Source organism: Cydia fagiglandana, chromosome 16 (assembly GCF_963556715.1).
Source record: "Cydia fagiglandana chromosome 16, ilCydFagi1.1, whole genome shotgun sequence".
Classification (NCBI taxonomy): Eukaryota; Metazoa; Arthropoda; class Insecta; order Lepidoptera; family Tortricidae; genus Cydia; species Cydia fagiglandana.
In genome coordinates this window covers 10,807,743-10,823,067 of record NC_085947.1, presented here as the reverse complement: position 1 = coordinate 10,823,067, position 15,325 = coordinate 10,807,743, and the positions used below count along the sequence as shown (strand labels likewise).

General features: G+C 39.9%; 1 protein-coding gene across 1 annotated transcript in view; it reads right to left on the bottom strand.

The window, feature by feature from the left end:
- LOC134672230 (follistatin-A) overlaps nucleotides 1-15,325 on the bottom strand; it is a gene marked incomplete at its 5' end in the record, with an annotated part of 33,802 nt that overhangs the window by 4,780 nt on the left and 13,697 nt on the right. Inside the window, 2 exons of the mRNA XM_063530130.1 lie at nucleotides 9,421-9,630; nucleotides 13,040-13,231. Of these exons, the coding sequence (XP_063386200.1) occupies nucleotides 9,421-9,630; nucleotides 13,040-13,231 (402 nt within the window). The remainder of the gene's footprint in view (nucleotides 1-9,420; nucleotides 9,631-13,039; nucleotides 13,232-15,325) is intronic.

Sequence of the window (15,325 nt, the reverse complement as noted above, 5' to 3'; positions counted from 1 at the left end):
TAAAAGCCGATTAAACCTAGTCTGGCGTGTTGTCCGCTACTCGTTCCTTACATCCGCTGAAACTAGTTAAAAGGTCTGCGCCGCCCACTGATGTAACATAATAACGGAGTAGAAATCAACGCCGTCTGGGCAGTATTCGCTTTTCCCACCCGATTGTATCGGGTTTATAGAGCGGCCAGTCTAGACGAAACTGCGATGCAGCGCCGGCGCTTATACTTACAGCTTTAGGTAAGATTATAAGAATTGTTCAATACGGAATTGGCTGTGGTGCCTCTGACAAAAATATTTTTTTGAAATGCTTCATTCAGAAGACACGCTTCAACAAATAAACAGCCCATACATAGGTATCTTATTCTTCATGATTTTCGCCCCGAGTGTCGCGACACAATCAAATGATAGATACTTACAATTAGCCACATTCTGCCGTATTCGAACTTCAAGATATCCACAAGAGACGACACGTACTAGATCCATTCTAGATACGTTATAGTTTAGATACCAACTAGTTCTCTTTTGCAGTGCAATTCGGGCAACCAATGTCACTTTTACGTTAAATAGAGTAAGATATCTATTAGATGTGAATTAGATCTCTAAGTCATATCCTGTGGAAATCGTTCAAGAGTATCTCCAGAATCGCGCAAATGTAAAATTTGACAGGTTAGATCTTAAACATATCGTTATGATGTTAATATCGATCGAGCGTCATTTTAATTAAACGTTATTAATAATCTGTGAGGACGCATACATTCCGTGTGTGGCCCTGGGCAGTTAACGCAATGAGCACTTCGTCTTTTGTTTTTAATATTATAAAAATGTATAGAACTACAAGCGCAAGAGTTAATGTATGAAAAGTTTAACGGCTGTCTGTGGCGAGCCTACCGCTCGTAAAACGCAATGAAACGTTCGGCCGAGCGGTGATGTTATCGTGCTATTATTCATGTTATGGAATGGGGACGTCTGGGTCAGACGCACCACGGACGCGTCGAGACTGCCTGTTATATACAAAAGGGTTCAATAGGCTATGTACCTACTCTGAGGTCCCTAATGTAGAAGAAACCTAAAATTAGTAAAATATTATCTGACTGAACGCAAACGCTATACGAGCTTAGAAAAAAGGTAAGATGTGAGCAACAAGAGTGGAGAAGAGTAAACAAGAGTAGTTAAGCAAAAACTGTAGCCTAAGGACACAGCGTGCAATTCACGAAGATGTCACGAGCGAATTGCAAATGCAGACGAGATTTTACTGCTGCACTGATAGGTTATTGACAGGTTAAGACACAATTTCAGTTCAGATCTTTCGGCAGAATTAGCGAACTTACGAAGCAAAAAGTTATCTATAGGTAAACCTAAACATATTATGTCATTGAATTAATCGAGGTAAACCACGATTAGCAAAAAAAGGTGACGAAACCTCACAATTTTTTTTAGATACATATCTAGGTACACCTAGACTGCACCTACATTAATCATCATCAACATCATTTCAGCCTATTTACGTCCCACTGTTGAGCACAGGCCTCCTCTCATGCGCGAGAGGGTTTTACATTACAGGGGGTCCTACATTAATAACTGGCCGGAAAAAGCTCAACAACGGGAGTCTTGTAAATCAAGGGGAGAGGCCTTTGCCTAGCAGTGGGACATTATAACAAACTATTAAAGAAAAGATACCTAAAACTTTAAGGGTGTGTCCCGTCAATGGTCAATCGAAAGTATTTAACATTGTACCTGTGCACATAAAGGCAAGGTAGCAGACCGGGCGCGGGTGCGAGCCGATTCTGTAAGGGGTCGGTTGCACCAAACTGTTCGTATCGTTAAAGAGTTCGCAAAATTTTTATGTATGGAAAGTTTCATAATAGGCTACATTCCTACTAGTCAAATCAGCTTCTTTTTTAGAACTGTCAAAACGATTTGTTTATATGGAATTTATATGAAAACGAATGTAGTGACGTCACGGTAAACTCACCTACTTTTTATATTTCAATCCGATTTATTAAATACAAATTGTGTTTAAAAATAGCTGCTCTCTATGTTTTTCGAATAATTATCTGGTGCTTTATTTCGTGCACGGTTTGAAATCATTTATTTCAAGCACAGGAAACATCCCTATAAAGCGCCGGGGCGCGCCGGCTTACGTTGATCAGTCTGTCAAATGTGGTTGGTGCAACTGGCCCTAATTGCACACAACCTGCACTCTCACAGGTGACATCCTGCAGCTATTACTGATACATATTCTTCTCCTACGCAGACTGCATCCTCTCTTCAGTTTGCAGCAATGTAAATACGTATGTTAGTTACAGCTAAAGTTAAGTCCGACATGATGGTAGAAAATTATTGAAGGCGGCACTTCCTACGTTTCTGTCACATATGACGTAAAATGCTTAAAAATGGCAACAATGGAATTTTAACTATATTTCCATTTTATTTTATTTCTACTATTTTATGTCGCACAATATGTTTTGCTAGCCAAATTAGGCTTGATTCCCATTATTCGATTGAGCTGAAACTTCACATATTGATCTGATGGTCGGATGAACCGGAGTTGGCCATAGGAACTACATAAGTATGATCGCAAACCTCATTGTGTTTCGATTTGTTAGAAATGCTAGAATTTTGAAAGAAAAGTGTTCAGGAATCAGGATTCAACAAATAAACTTTATTGTATTGATTATTTCAATAGGTAATTAACTAATAAAAAATTTAAACGATTGGCTATGTAGAGTGCTTAATTCATAAAACATTTCACATAATATGTTGCGTTATATTTTAATATACTTACAATAATGAAACTTTACTGATGGATTTTCTTACGTCATGCCTGCAAATTTTAAAATGATTTGCAATAAAATAATGAAAAAATTTAAGTGCGTTTAGATCACGCAAGGAAAAGTACCAGCATCAAGTCGTAGGTACTCGTAAAGCATGTCTCAACGACTCTCGAAGCTTAAGTACTGACGATGATATGTTTACTTTTTGTATGAGGATATTATTTTAAGTATAACGAATGTGTTGTATCAAATTTTATCTTTTGCGCTGTCGTTATTTTTGGTGTATATAAACTTATATGACCGAAATAACGTTTATTTCAAATCTTTATGGCCAGTTCTTAATTTTAGCCATGATAATATGATTTATCATATATGTACATCGGACCTGCGGGCTCAGCACGGTTCCATTTTTATCGACTATCACTATGCGCGTCCCTTTCGCACTTACATACTTGTTAGAACGTGACAGGCATGGTGACAAGGGATAAAAACGCGAGCTAAGCCGCCTGGTCGGTTTTTCAACTTTTTTATCATCATTTACATTCTGATACAGTCAGATGCAAATGCAAGCAAGTTTTATTAATGTAAAGAAATTAATTTACAATCAGGATCCATAAAATTGCAATTTATGCGATCGTACGGCCAATTAATTGAAACTAGCAATATTTTATCACGTTTTTCAGTATAGGTATACATGATACAGCAACTCTAGGATGGTAGGAATCAGGAAACGAGTAGGTGGTCAAACTCGCTGTTTCCATGTCTATTTTGCAGTCTACGAACATCTATACAAAGTACCCAGTGTATACAGTTACTCATAATGTATATGCAAGTGGTCGTTATCGATTTTGCATGGTTGAAGTGGTCTCAGTTGTCATCCAGCCGTAATAACAGCCTAAGGCGTAACGTATTTACACAAAACACGAAGTGTCGGAGTGGTCATTATCACTAAACACATAGTGGGCTCGCTTGGTTTCTGGTCTATAATTTTGTAGCATTACTGCAATTAGGTTGTTAGCTGCAGGCTGGCGGTGGCACTGATAAGCTTACACCGTGGCAGCAGCACTTGGTAGCCAATTCTGACATGCGATACTCCAGCTGCCGTCTTTTTCTATATGGGATATTAATAAAACGAAGGAGGACTATATCGGCGAACGATAAACACATAAAAATCTAAAATCTAAATAGTTTGAGATATATTGATGATGTATGATGTGATGCTCATGAAGAGGGTATGGCCAAATTCTATATGGCTACATATAAAATGGAATCAGAGAGGAAGAAAGGAGAGATTATATTTATTTAAATTCTTGACTGCTTACGTTAGTGCAAAATGACTAAGTAGTTCTGTTTAAAGGGGGATTCGCAGTTGGAACTTGGTAGTCTGAATGTCTATAGGTATATTCACATTGCATTTGTAAGTAATTCATCAGCATCACATGGAGCTTTATAGGTATGTAAGAGCTCTTATAGACAACTTCGCGTAACCGCAAACTTTTTGTAAAAAACGATAGAACAAAGCAAATAGGTTCAATAGTAGGTACTTGTCGAACTCTTTAATAACGACCCTTGCTATAAAAAAATCCACTCGATATCCATCTAGCGTAAACTGCAACCAGAAATAGTCGAACGCTTTTTCATCGGCTCAACGGTGCAGTGCACGTTGGAAATGCATTCGAGAACCGCGGGTAGGGAGCGGCTCTCATTCACATGCATGCACCCCGGGCGACGCGGCCGGCCAGACGTATCGTGCATCGCAATGAGCCATTATTGAGTCGCGATTCCAATAGAGATGTAGCCAGCCTTCTAGGAACGAGCTCGCAATTTACTAGGGCGATAGTAGGGGAGTGTCCGGTCATTACTGCACTTGGGATTAATGCACTGGCCACGAACAAAACGACGCCGAGCCCGGTTCTTAATGGACGATTGTTTCTCTAGAACAAATGTACGCTATCCTGAATATAATAGCACGACCAGGAAACGGACCAAATATCATTGACGGGTTGCAAATCGTACGCCGGAGGTAAAACTCCTCGCTGGGAAATACAACGTTACAAGTACGATATATGGTCAATTTATGTGACTTACTTTAAATTTAGTTAAATATAGAAAACCGTTGCATCCATATGGATGCATAAAGGGACATAAATCTATTAAATAAATGGTACCTAAAGTGAGTGACTGTTTAATTACAGATTAAAATTAACAACTAAACATTTAAAAAAAACCGTTCCGGCTAAGTAGTCATGGTAGTTCACGCATGCGTTTACTGCGCAAGCGATGCTATTGTACGAATGCTTAAAAGTCAGACCGAGAAAAGTCTGCAGCCGAGAAATTATGTCGTATAAATAACACTTACACTGCGTAGGCTATCAAATCAGCTGCAGACTTTTCTTGGTGCGACTCTATGAAGTATGTTTGTCCCTCGAGTTCTTATCACTTACACCGCACCGCGGTCAGGCTCGGGTGCTCAATAGTGAGCCAGTGAACTTCCCGGGTTCTAGACTCGGGTCTAGGACGGTTGCTATGCGCGCGAGCATGATGGATGGCTTTACACTTTGCTACCAAAAGAGTGTAAGTCAGTCAAGACACGAACATTCTGAGGCCTTTATGTCACTTTATTCGTCGATAATGCTCACTGAGGTTGTGATGGGAAAAATATAACGGCTTTTCAGTGAAACTTTAAGACAGTTATAGGTATTCTACTCTACTTTTATCACGTGATTAGTTTAATTTTAGTAAGTAGTTATTTTTTTATTTTTTAGGGATTGATTAATGACCGGCACGGATGTGCATCGATGACGATTAATGTCAAAATTAGTTATATTTTTATGTACTTAGGAAAATAGGTAGGTACCTAATGGCTAAAACCTCCATGCAAGCCCTAGTGTGAACACGTTATTTCTCGAATAGAAATGCGTAACTACTTACCTAACAAAACCAAATGATCTATTGGTAGTTATTTCACACCAAAATAGACAATACAGTTAATTGATTTTATTCGTATCTTGTAAATTTACTTTATGTCTTTTTGAAATCCAGCACATAAAATTGTTATTGTTGATAGTTGTGATGAAAAGTGACATTTAACATCTCGGGCACTCGAAACTTTGGAAAACATAAATTTTGAATTATATGGCCACAGATAACATGAATACCTATCAGTAACATCTTGTAACGTTGTAGTGGCGCCAAGAAATTGGCAATTTTCCTAAATCCTGAGTATTTATAGTCTACCACGTCGTAAAAATATGTCACTCATATTCGAATTAAAATGCAGATTTACCTTGAACTGACCTGACAATATTAAACAACGCATTATGTGCAGTTTTGAAATTTAATTATTCTCATAGAGAATAAAACTATTTAAAAACTTAACTTCCAGGTATTGTAGCAAAGTATATTAGTAGGTACTAAAGGTAGTATGCTATTATTCGATATGATAGGTAGAGATTTCTAAATGCTAAGTATCTTTTCGGGGTTATTTTTAAGCATAGCGATACGTCACAATTCATATAAGTGGTGAATATGGTATATGTATTAAACTACAATACTTACAACCTGAAATTACCTTAGATTATTTGGGTACCTACTAGGTATTATACACTAGGTATTAGGTATTATTTAGGTAGGTAGTAGATATTAGGTACAGTTCAATTCAAAAGTTAAGTAAATATTTGGTGTCCAAATAAAATATGCATGTCTCTCTATCTCAATAAAATGTCGAAGAGCCATTTAAAGTTACCTATGATTAAACTCCACTGGCCAGCCAACATGTCGCTCAGCTTAATTAAAATTGTAATCTATCATATTCGTGACTAGACAAACCCGTACAGGAATATTAGCTCGACGTATTCAACTGCAAGTAATGCAACAAGGTTGCATGCCGCTGTTCCCGTCGCCTTGCGACAGCAAACGAGCGTTTGACTCAAAGAATCTACAAGACTCATCTCGATTACCCTAACTGCCCGATTCTACTTTAAGATACGTCAATTAATAGATCTAGAAACGATATGCATTAGATGTGTCACTGACAAAAGTGACGTTTTTGTTTGAAGTGACGGTCATATTTTACACTGACATATCTAATCCATATCGTTTCTAGATCTATTAACTGACGTATTCTAAAGTTCGAATCGGGCCATAGATCGTAGAATGAATTTCTTGGTTAGTAAGAAATGTCATTTGATATCCAATGGCTTTTTGATTAAGGTAACAAAGGTACTTATGTATCTAACAGATTTCAATAAGGATTAGTTTGCCCTTTGGTTTTGAAAGTCCTACTTACTCGGTAGGTACTTAGTCGCTTTCATGAAATACAATGCTAGCGACGCACTTTGCGTTTATTCTTTATTCAATAAAGGCCCGAGCTCCTTGTCAATGCAATTGAAAAGTGCTAAGATGAGGAGGACCTTCAATTACATCCCCATGGTTATGATATGAAATACCTCAATAAGTTGAGTATTTCTCAATATTTAATATTTGAGAGTTACTAATTGTACTGTACCGAACTGTACTGAAGGTCAGCGAAGGTCAGGCAAACCGACGGAACGATGGGTTGACGAGATCAGACGGATAGGCGGAGACAGGTGGAAACAAGAGGCGCAAGATAGAGACAAGTGGAGACAACTGGAGGAGGCCTTTTAGATTAATTGATAATAATTTTCTTCTTCAAAATCTTAAAAAATGAAATTAATTGTCCAAATTTGCTACAAAATATTATGTTTAATGTACCGCATCGCTCCTTACGTCCTCGTAATTTGTTTTATGTGAGTTTCGCACGAACTAATTATTCTAGACATACTTTTTTCAAACGAGTATCAAAAAACTATAATGAGTATTTCTGTGACATCGATCCATTTATGCACTCTCTTGTAGCTTTAAAAGAACATACGAGATCCAAACTGCTCTTGATAAAATAAATTATGACTATAATTAGTAGGTAGTAGTATTATCAGTTATGTTTTACTTATTTTCTCTTCGCAAAACGCTTTTGTACCTTTTAATGTCTACATTATGAACCTCCAGGTCTGTTCTTATATCTTTTTGTAAGTTATATCTATATTTTTATGTATGACTGTATGTGTTCTGAACAATAAATAAAAAATAAAATAATAAATAAATATTTAATTTAATATTAATTACATTGACAAATGATATTAAATGATACCTAATTTAATTGTTGATAAAATAACCAATAATTAATGCATGCAAAATTATGTACCTCAATTAAGGAATTAAAGGGCTTTTTATTTAATTGTAGTGTCGCCTGCACGCTAAGGCGATGCAAATACAGCGCCAGAATGCAATCTGCTCTCCTATTCACTGGCGACTTCATTTTACGTGCACTGTTCATTTGCTCTGACGAAATGTCATGGAAATTTATTTATAAACATGCAGACGTTAGTGCGATGAAACTGGCTTGAGGTGGTGTGAGCAGAAATTATATTTCAGCATTATATATAGGTATAAAACGTAGATACCTAATTTTAAGAATATGAAAATATGTTTTCATTCATCCTCCTGAATATTAGGTATGGATGTTCGATCTGAACTGTAGGTACTTCGTTTGTTACCATCTGACGAAACCTGCACAAACTGTACAAATAAACAACATAAATATAACGTAGGTAATTAAAAAAACGATAAGTAAATACTTAGTCAAACAAGTACATTAATTTTTAACTCGCTTGAAAAGTATATAAGAATAACGGTACCTTTATTCGCTAATATAATTGTTCTTTGCATGACTGACACGATTATACAGCGAGGCATATTAATTTTGTAAATTTTAAATGATGTACGTAAACACGTGATCAATATTAATTACACGGGAGATGTCGCCGTACGTACAGCTCATTCGTTGCACGTCGCAATGTGTGAAGTTGACGAATGTGCAAACCGACCTTTGATAATCATTGCGAGCGTGAACGCACTCAAGTAATAACAATTTATATTAAGTTTACGCCTTTATGTCAACATTTTAAACGTTCCATCTGACCTACCAGACAGTTAAGGTTAATACTTAGTAATTAACTTAAAGTTTGAAATGACAGACGGTTTCGCAGGTGTAGGTGACTCCTAAGTATTGTAACATTTGTGACTGTGTTATGCGTGCCTATTTCTTTACTACCAATACTTCTTGTCTAGTGTAAATATTTAAGATTCATCTCACAGGCTAAGGATTAACTAGTGAGATAAGCTATCAGTAAGGCCTCAGTACAATAGCGATAGGTATTTTTTACCGCTGCTGCTGATGTACTTACGATACACCTCAACGTTGGCCCCGGGTAATCATGCAACAGATGCTTAGCTGGACCGCTGCACGTTCTACGCCTCAGCATACACAGTGAACGGTATTTACTGCTTGCCGTTGCTTCCACTAGTAATTTAGGACTCACCTCGACAAGGCCCCGGGTAGTCAAGCGACAGATGCTTGGCCGGGCGGCGGCAGGCTCTACGTCTCAGCATACACAGCCAACGGTATTAACTTCTTGCCGTTGCTTCCGCTGGTAATTTAGGACTCACCTCAACAAGGCCCCGGGTAGTCAAGCGACAGATGCTTGGCCGGGCGGCGGCAGGCTCTATGCCTCAGCATACACAGCGAACGGTATTTACTTCTTGCCGTTGCTTCCGCTGGTAATTTAGAACTCACCTCGACAAGGCCCCGGGTAGTCCAGCGACAGATGCTTGGCCGGGCGGCGGCAGGCTCGTCGCCTCAGCCGGCACAGCGAACGGTACGTCTTGCCGTCGCTGCCGCAGACCGCGCCGGCGCGGCGGCAGGCAGCTGCGCACACGCAGCGCGCACGCCCGCCGCGCACCACGCAGCGACGCCCCGCCCCGCACGACACGCCCGCGCATGATTCTGTCAATCAATAAAATATGATGAATCCTGGTCTAGATTTCATAAAGAATACCTAATAAATAAATATTATAGGGCATTATTACACAAATTGACAAAGTGCCACAATAAGCTCAATAAGGCTTGTGTTTTGGGTACTTAGACAATGATGTATAATAATATATACATATTTATAAAAACTTAAATACATAGAAAATACCCATGACTCAGGAACAAACATCTGTGTTCATCACACAAATAAATGCCCTTACCAGGATTCGAACCCAGGACCATCTGCTTCACAGACAGGGTCACTACCCACTAGGCCAGACCGATCGTTGTTATATATATTATGAATGCGTACCTATTTGCAAAATATTAATCTATGTAGGTATCTATTACTTTTTTCTTTTTTCAATAACGTTAATGTACCTAAAATTTCAAAACCCACAGAAGGTTACACATTGATGAAAGTACACAGCACAAGTCCACACCCCATGACAATTAAAATTTATAATAAATTAACCTTAAAAGGAGAAAAGAACAACGCAGTATTTTTTAAACAATTAAGAAATAACTTAGTAGACAAATGTTACTATCATATAGAGGAGTATTTCAGGGACAAAGATGTTTAGTGCGCATAAGATTTATATTTATCTTTATTTATCATTCTTCTTACGCCAGGTCATTTATAATATGAATATAAAAGTAAAATATAAAAACACTTACAAAACAATAAAAAATACATACAAACACATTATAAAAAACCTAACCTAAGAGGGTGCCGCCGGCAGCGGGGCAGGGCCCAAGCTGCCGGTGGTCAGGGCCGCAGAGTGAGGAACCGACGTACTATACGCGCCGTGTCCAAAATTACCGCCTTCTGCATCTGACCCTTGATCCAGCCACCCAGCAAGAGTCTCTCTAGGTGTTGGTCGAGACTTATTTATTATTTATTGTAATTAGGATAATTTAGTTTCTAAGTTCTAGATAATAAGTTTTCTGCTATGCCCCACCCGGGTTTAAAAATATGACGTGTATATTTTGTATACTTTTACTTATGTTATTTAGCATGAATAAATTAAATGAAATGAAATGTTACAGCGCCACAAAAAGTAAGCAGTAATTTACTTTAGGTATACGTTAATTTACTTTCGGAAATATAAATATAGGAATTTTGATAAGATTTTCAAATTCCAAGGTTCTCAGAATGTTGAATCCTACTTTTAAGCCAAAAATTAGGTTCTAGGAATATTTAGCCATGAGCCGGTTTTTTATGGGTGGACCCATAAAAAACCGGCATCCTACCAGTCAGCACTCATCACATCACTTCATAATTAGATCATCCATTCACTCACGAAACTGACGTCTCACTCTGACAATGGCAGTTTTGATTAGGGCTCGTGCACAAATCACGCGAGGTTTGATAGGGGGAGGGGGGGTCACGAAAAAATCACGATAGACCACGTAGGGGAGAGGGGCATAAGGAGACCTCACGTTTATTTTATTTTTCTACAGTAAACGAAACTAAGAAAAAAACCTACCACGTGAGTGGGCGCTTCAAAATAGCGAGTCTATTTAACGAAAATAAAAAAATAAACAAGATTTTCGATATACAATACTATTTATCTTAAAATTAGCTGGAATGAAAAAAATACACGTGATGTTATGGGGGGGGGGGATAGCCAAAATCCTCACCAAATATCACCAGGGGGGAGGGGGGGTCAAAAAGTAGCAGAAAACACCTCGCGTGATTTGTGCACAACCCATTACCTAGACGTACCTTATGTAAGGTGCAAAAACAAACAAAAAGTTAGGTACTTATTTGTTATAAAAAATTTACTGGAAACTTGCAATAGCATGAAAACAAAATCAGTTTCAGTTTGTTTGCTTTTAAGTCGACGCTCCCTAAGTCCTAATTCCTTGATAACACAATGACTGTTTGTTAATCATTATCAATGAATGAAGCACGAGTATCGCTTCTGTATCTGTGCAGCGTTATCTTTAACCTGACATACTCAGGACACTCTAGAACTGAGCCATTTATAACTCTGCAGAGAGTAGAGCTATTTGCAAAGTGGAACTTAGTAATCTGTTCCATATTTATTTATAGTTTAAGCACCGTTAATCCTAGTTGCTAATAACTTGCTAAGTAATATATTTAATGAAATATGAGGTAATCACTTTACTGCTTTCTTATATAGGTACCGTAGATTAGCAGTTTTGCTTGCAACAGTTGCGACTTTATAATTAAAATACTGTAACGGGTAAGCTAATCCACTTTTTATTAACAGGGCACCAAAATATTGTTTTTGCTTAAACAACGAAAAAAATTAGACCCTTTAGACTAATCATTGTCAAATAATTACATGTTGAGTAGGACTTTAAATGCTAGTGGGCCAAAAATACGAGAACTTTCGCGACCTGACTTAAATTACCTATTAACCTCTAGAGGCCCAGAGGCCTATAAAAGGTCTCCCAGATTATTTGATTGTGAATTTTAATTTTGATAGATCAAAACTACATTTGTTTTGGCAAGTTTTGACGTGTGAGCGACTAGATAGAGCGGTGGATTAGGGGAAACGGTTCAACCGAGTGTGAGATTGGGAGTGGCGTAGCTAGGCGTGAGTGAAGTGGGCCTTCGCCCACGGCCTCGCGCCCCAGGGGGGGCCTCGCGCGATGCCCCTTCGGACACCGTGAAAGAAAACGGGCCTCGCAGATATGCGACTTCGCCCACGACTAGATTAGTTTACGTTACGCCACTGGAGATTGGTGCTGGTTAAAGGATGACTCACGTTAGACCGGGCCGTGTCCGACCCGGAGCATCCGGCGCATCGTTTTCTGCGGAAGGCATCACGTGATCGCCTGTCATGTCATAGAAAAGTAAGCTCCGGAAGCTCCAGCCCGGACACGGCCCGGTCTAACGTGAGTCATCCTTAAGTGGTTATTGATGCACTAGCCATCGAACTGTTACATACCTACTGAGCGTATGTAAGTACTCACCGCGGCGCAGGCGGTGCAGGGCACGCCGCCCGACAGCGCCTTGTAGAAGAATATCTCGCCGCTGTCGAGGTCGCGCGGGCTCCAGGCGGCGGGGCGCGCGCGCCGCCCGCGCAGCACTCGGCGCGGCCCACGCGCAGCGCCGCTACCGAGCTGCAACGATTATACCGCTAGGCCACCAGCGCTCCACCGAACCTACCTACTGAGCGTATGTACTCACCGGCGCAGGCGGTGCAGGGCACGCCGCCCGACAGCGCCTTGTAGAAGAATATCTCGCCGCTGTCGAGGTCGCGCGGACTCCAGGCGGCGGGGGCGCGCGCGCCGCCCGCGCAGCACTCGGCGCGGCCCACGCGCAGCGCCGCTACCGAGCTGCAACGATTATACCGCTAGGCCACCAGCGCTCCACCGAACCTACCTACTGAGCGTATGTACTCACCGGCGCAGGCGGTGCAGGGCACGCCGCCCGACAGCGCCTTGTAGAAGAATATCTCGCCGCTGTCGAGGTCGCGCGGACTCCAGGCGGCGGGGGCGCGCGCGCCGCCCGCGCAGCACTCGGCGCGGCCCACGCGCAGCGCCGCCACCGAGCTGCAACGCCCGTCGCGCTCCATTCCCGACCAGCAGATCCCGGCTATCGACAAAATAGAATACTTTACAAAAGTTATAAAACTAGAGAGGCCTAATAACATAAAAAAAATACACTTGTCAGAGATCTATCGGTCTGTAGAGCGAGTGGATTGCATTGATTGAACGGAGTGGGGTTGTCTGGGAATTCAGACTTAGATTATAAAGCCTGGCTTTATACTTACCTATAGATATACAGTATGTAAATTAACGTAAAACATTTTACTCAAACCTGTTAATGAATGAATGAATGAATGAAAATCTTTATTTCAGGCAACTAGTGGCCCATACATAAATACCTTAAAACTAGCATACATATTATAAAAATATATTTTAAAACTAAACACTACAAATCACATGTGTAGGTCACACTGAGCAACATACTAATATGGCACCAACCCGGAAGTCGCTGTGGATGTTTCATACATTTTGCTGGTCTAGCGTCGAAATTTCCCATGGGAGAGTCAATTTTGGGGTTGGTGCCATTGTAAAAGTTGCTCAGTATGACCTACACATTAACTGGTTTGAGTAAATGTTTTTCGTTAATATACATACTGTATATATTCTGACCCTCTAGTATTCTTCTAAAGCAGGGGTCTCGAAACTCCGGCCCGCGACGCATTCCAATCCGGCCCGCCGACACCCAAAGCGAGTGCCCACTGTGCGCCCCGCGGGAGACAGGCTCCAGGGGTTTCAGCATTAATTGAGAGTGGAACTGTTCCAAACAGCAGCAACCAGACACCCTCCCCCGTCGCAAAAACCGACGATGGCCCGCGAGAAAGTTTCTGAGGCGCAATATGGCCTTCAGCTAAAAACTTTCTATAATTTATTATATTTCTATAAGTGAGAACCTATAATTGGCTCTGTGATTCTATTGTAATTTCTGGATATATATAGCGCCGTTGGTTTTCCATGTACTAAAAAAAAAAAAATGTTTGGAGACCCCTGTTCTGAAGGGTCAGAATACCTTGTAATAGGTACACTTGTGTCGGCCATGATTGTAATTAAATATAACATTATTTTTATATTAAATGATGTTAAATATGTATCTGTAATTAAATTTATGTTATTATTACAAAGAGATAATTAAATTAGTTGAGTACTAGATCGTAATGGCTCTTCAAACAGTTAAATACACAACAAATCACCAAAACATAAAACAGGTTCTCCGTCTAAACTCTGAAGTGCCCCACTACTTTATCGAAGAAATCGAATATCAATAAAAATCTCATTGGCTTCCACGTTGCAGACTAAACAAAAACATTAAACAATGCGTGGCGAAGATTGACGAACAACAGCGCGTAACAGCTCCTGGTGTACGCGAGCGCAGGGTTGCTGCTACTGCTACCACAGAGTAAATAATAGTACTGCCGTACATAAAAGAAACTTCCTAACACAACCGAAGTTTGACAGCGGTTCAGGGTCGAATCGTGCTGTCCCTTTTTAATATATGGCACTATCCCTTGCGGCTATTTAGGGTTGTCAAAATTCAGGTCTTTATTTTATCTGCACGCAAAGGGACGTCAAGTAGTGTCAACTCTAATAATTGCTCGAAGCAATGCTGAGCCGAATGGAACCGAGTTTGCTCGAAGATAGGAGTTTTGACTAGAGTAGACTGCTGCTATCGAATAGGTCCATACAATGAAGTTACAAGTACGAGTGTGAGTCAATAAAGTTAAATTTGAAAACCTAACACGGAAAATCAAAAGATCGTAAAAAATACAGAATTAAGCAGAATATTTAAAATAAAAACGATTATCGTGATCATTAACAGTGTCATTAAAAGTCACCCAGGTACTGTGTAAGTACGTTAGGTAATCTGAAGATCAGAAGACCACAAATTTATAGACAGGAAAAAACTGTTGTAGTTACTTATCCAGAGAGTGCTCTGGATAAACAATAAACTCACGTGGAATGAAACCATCGGAAGGGTTACATTTCATTAATATTCACACATAGAAAAAAATAACGGCAAAGGTAACCTAACTTTTTCGAGAGGCATCATCAACCCTAGCCTCAGCTTGAGTCATGTTTGCGTCCGCGCTAGACAACCGGCAGACAGAGCACTATTCTTCGCCAGTGACGCACGGACCGGCCCGGC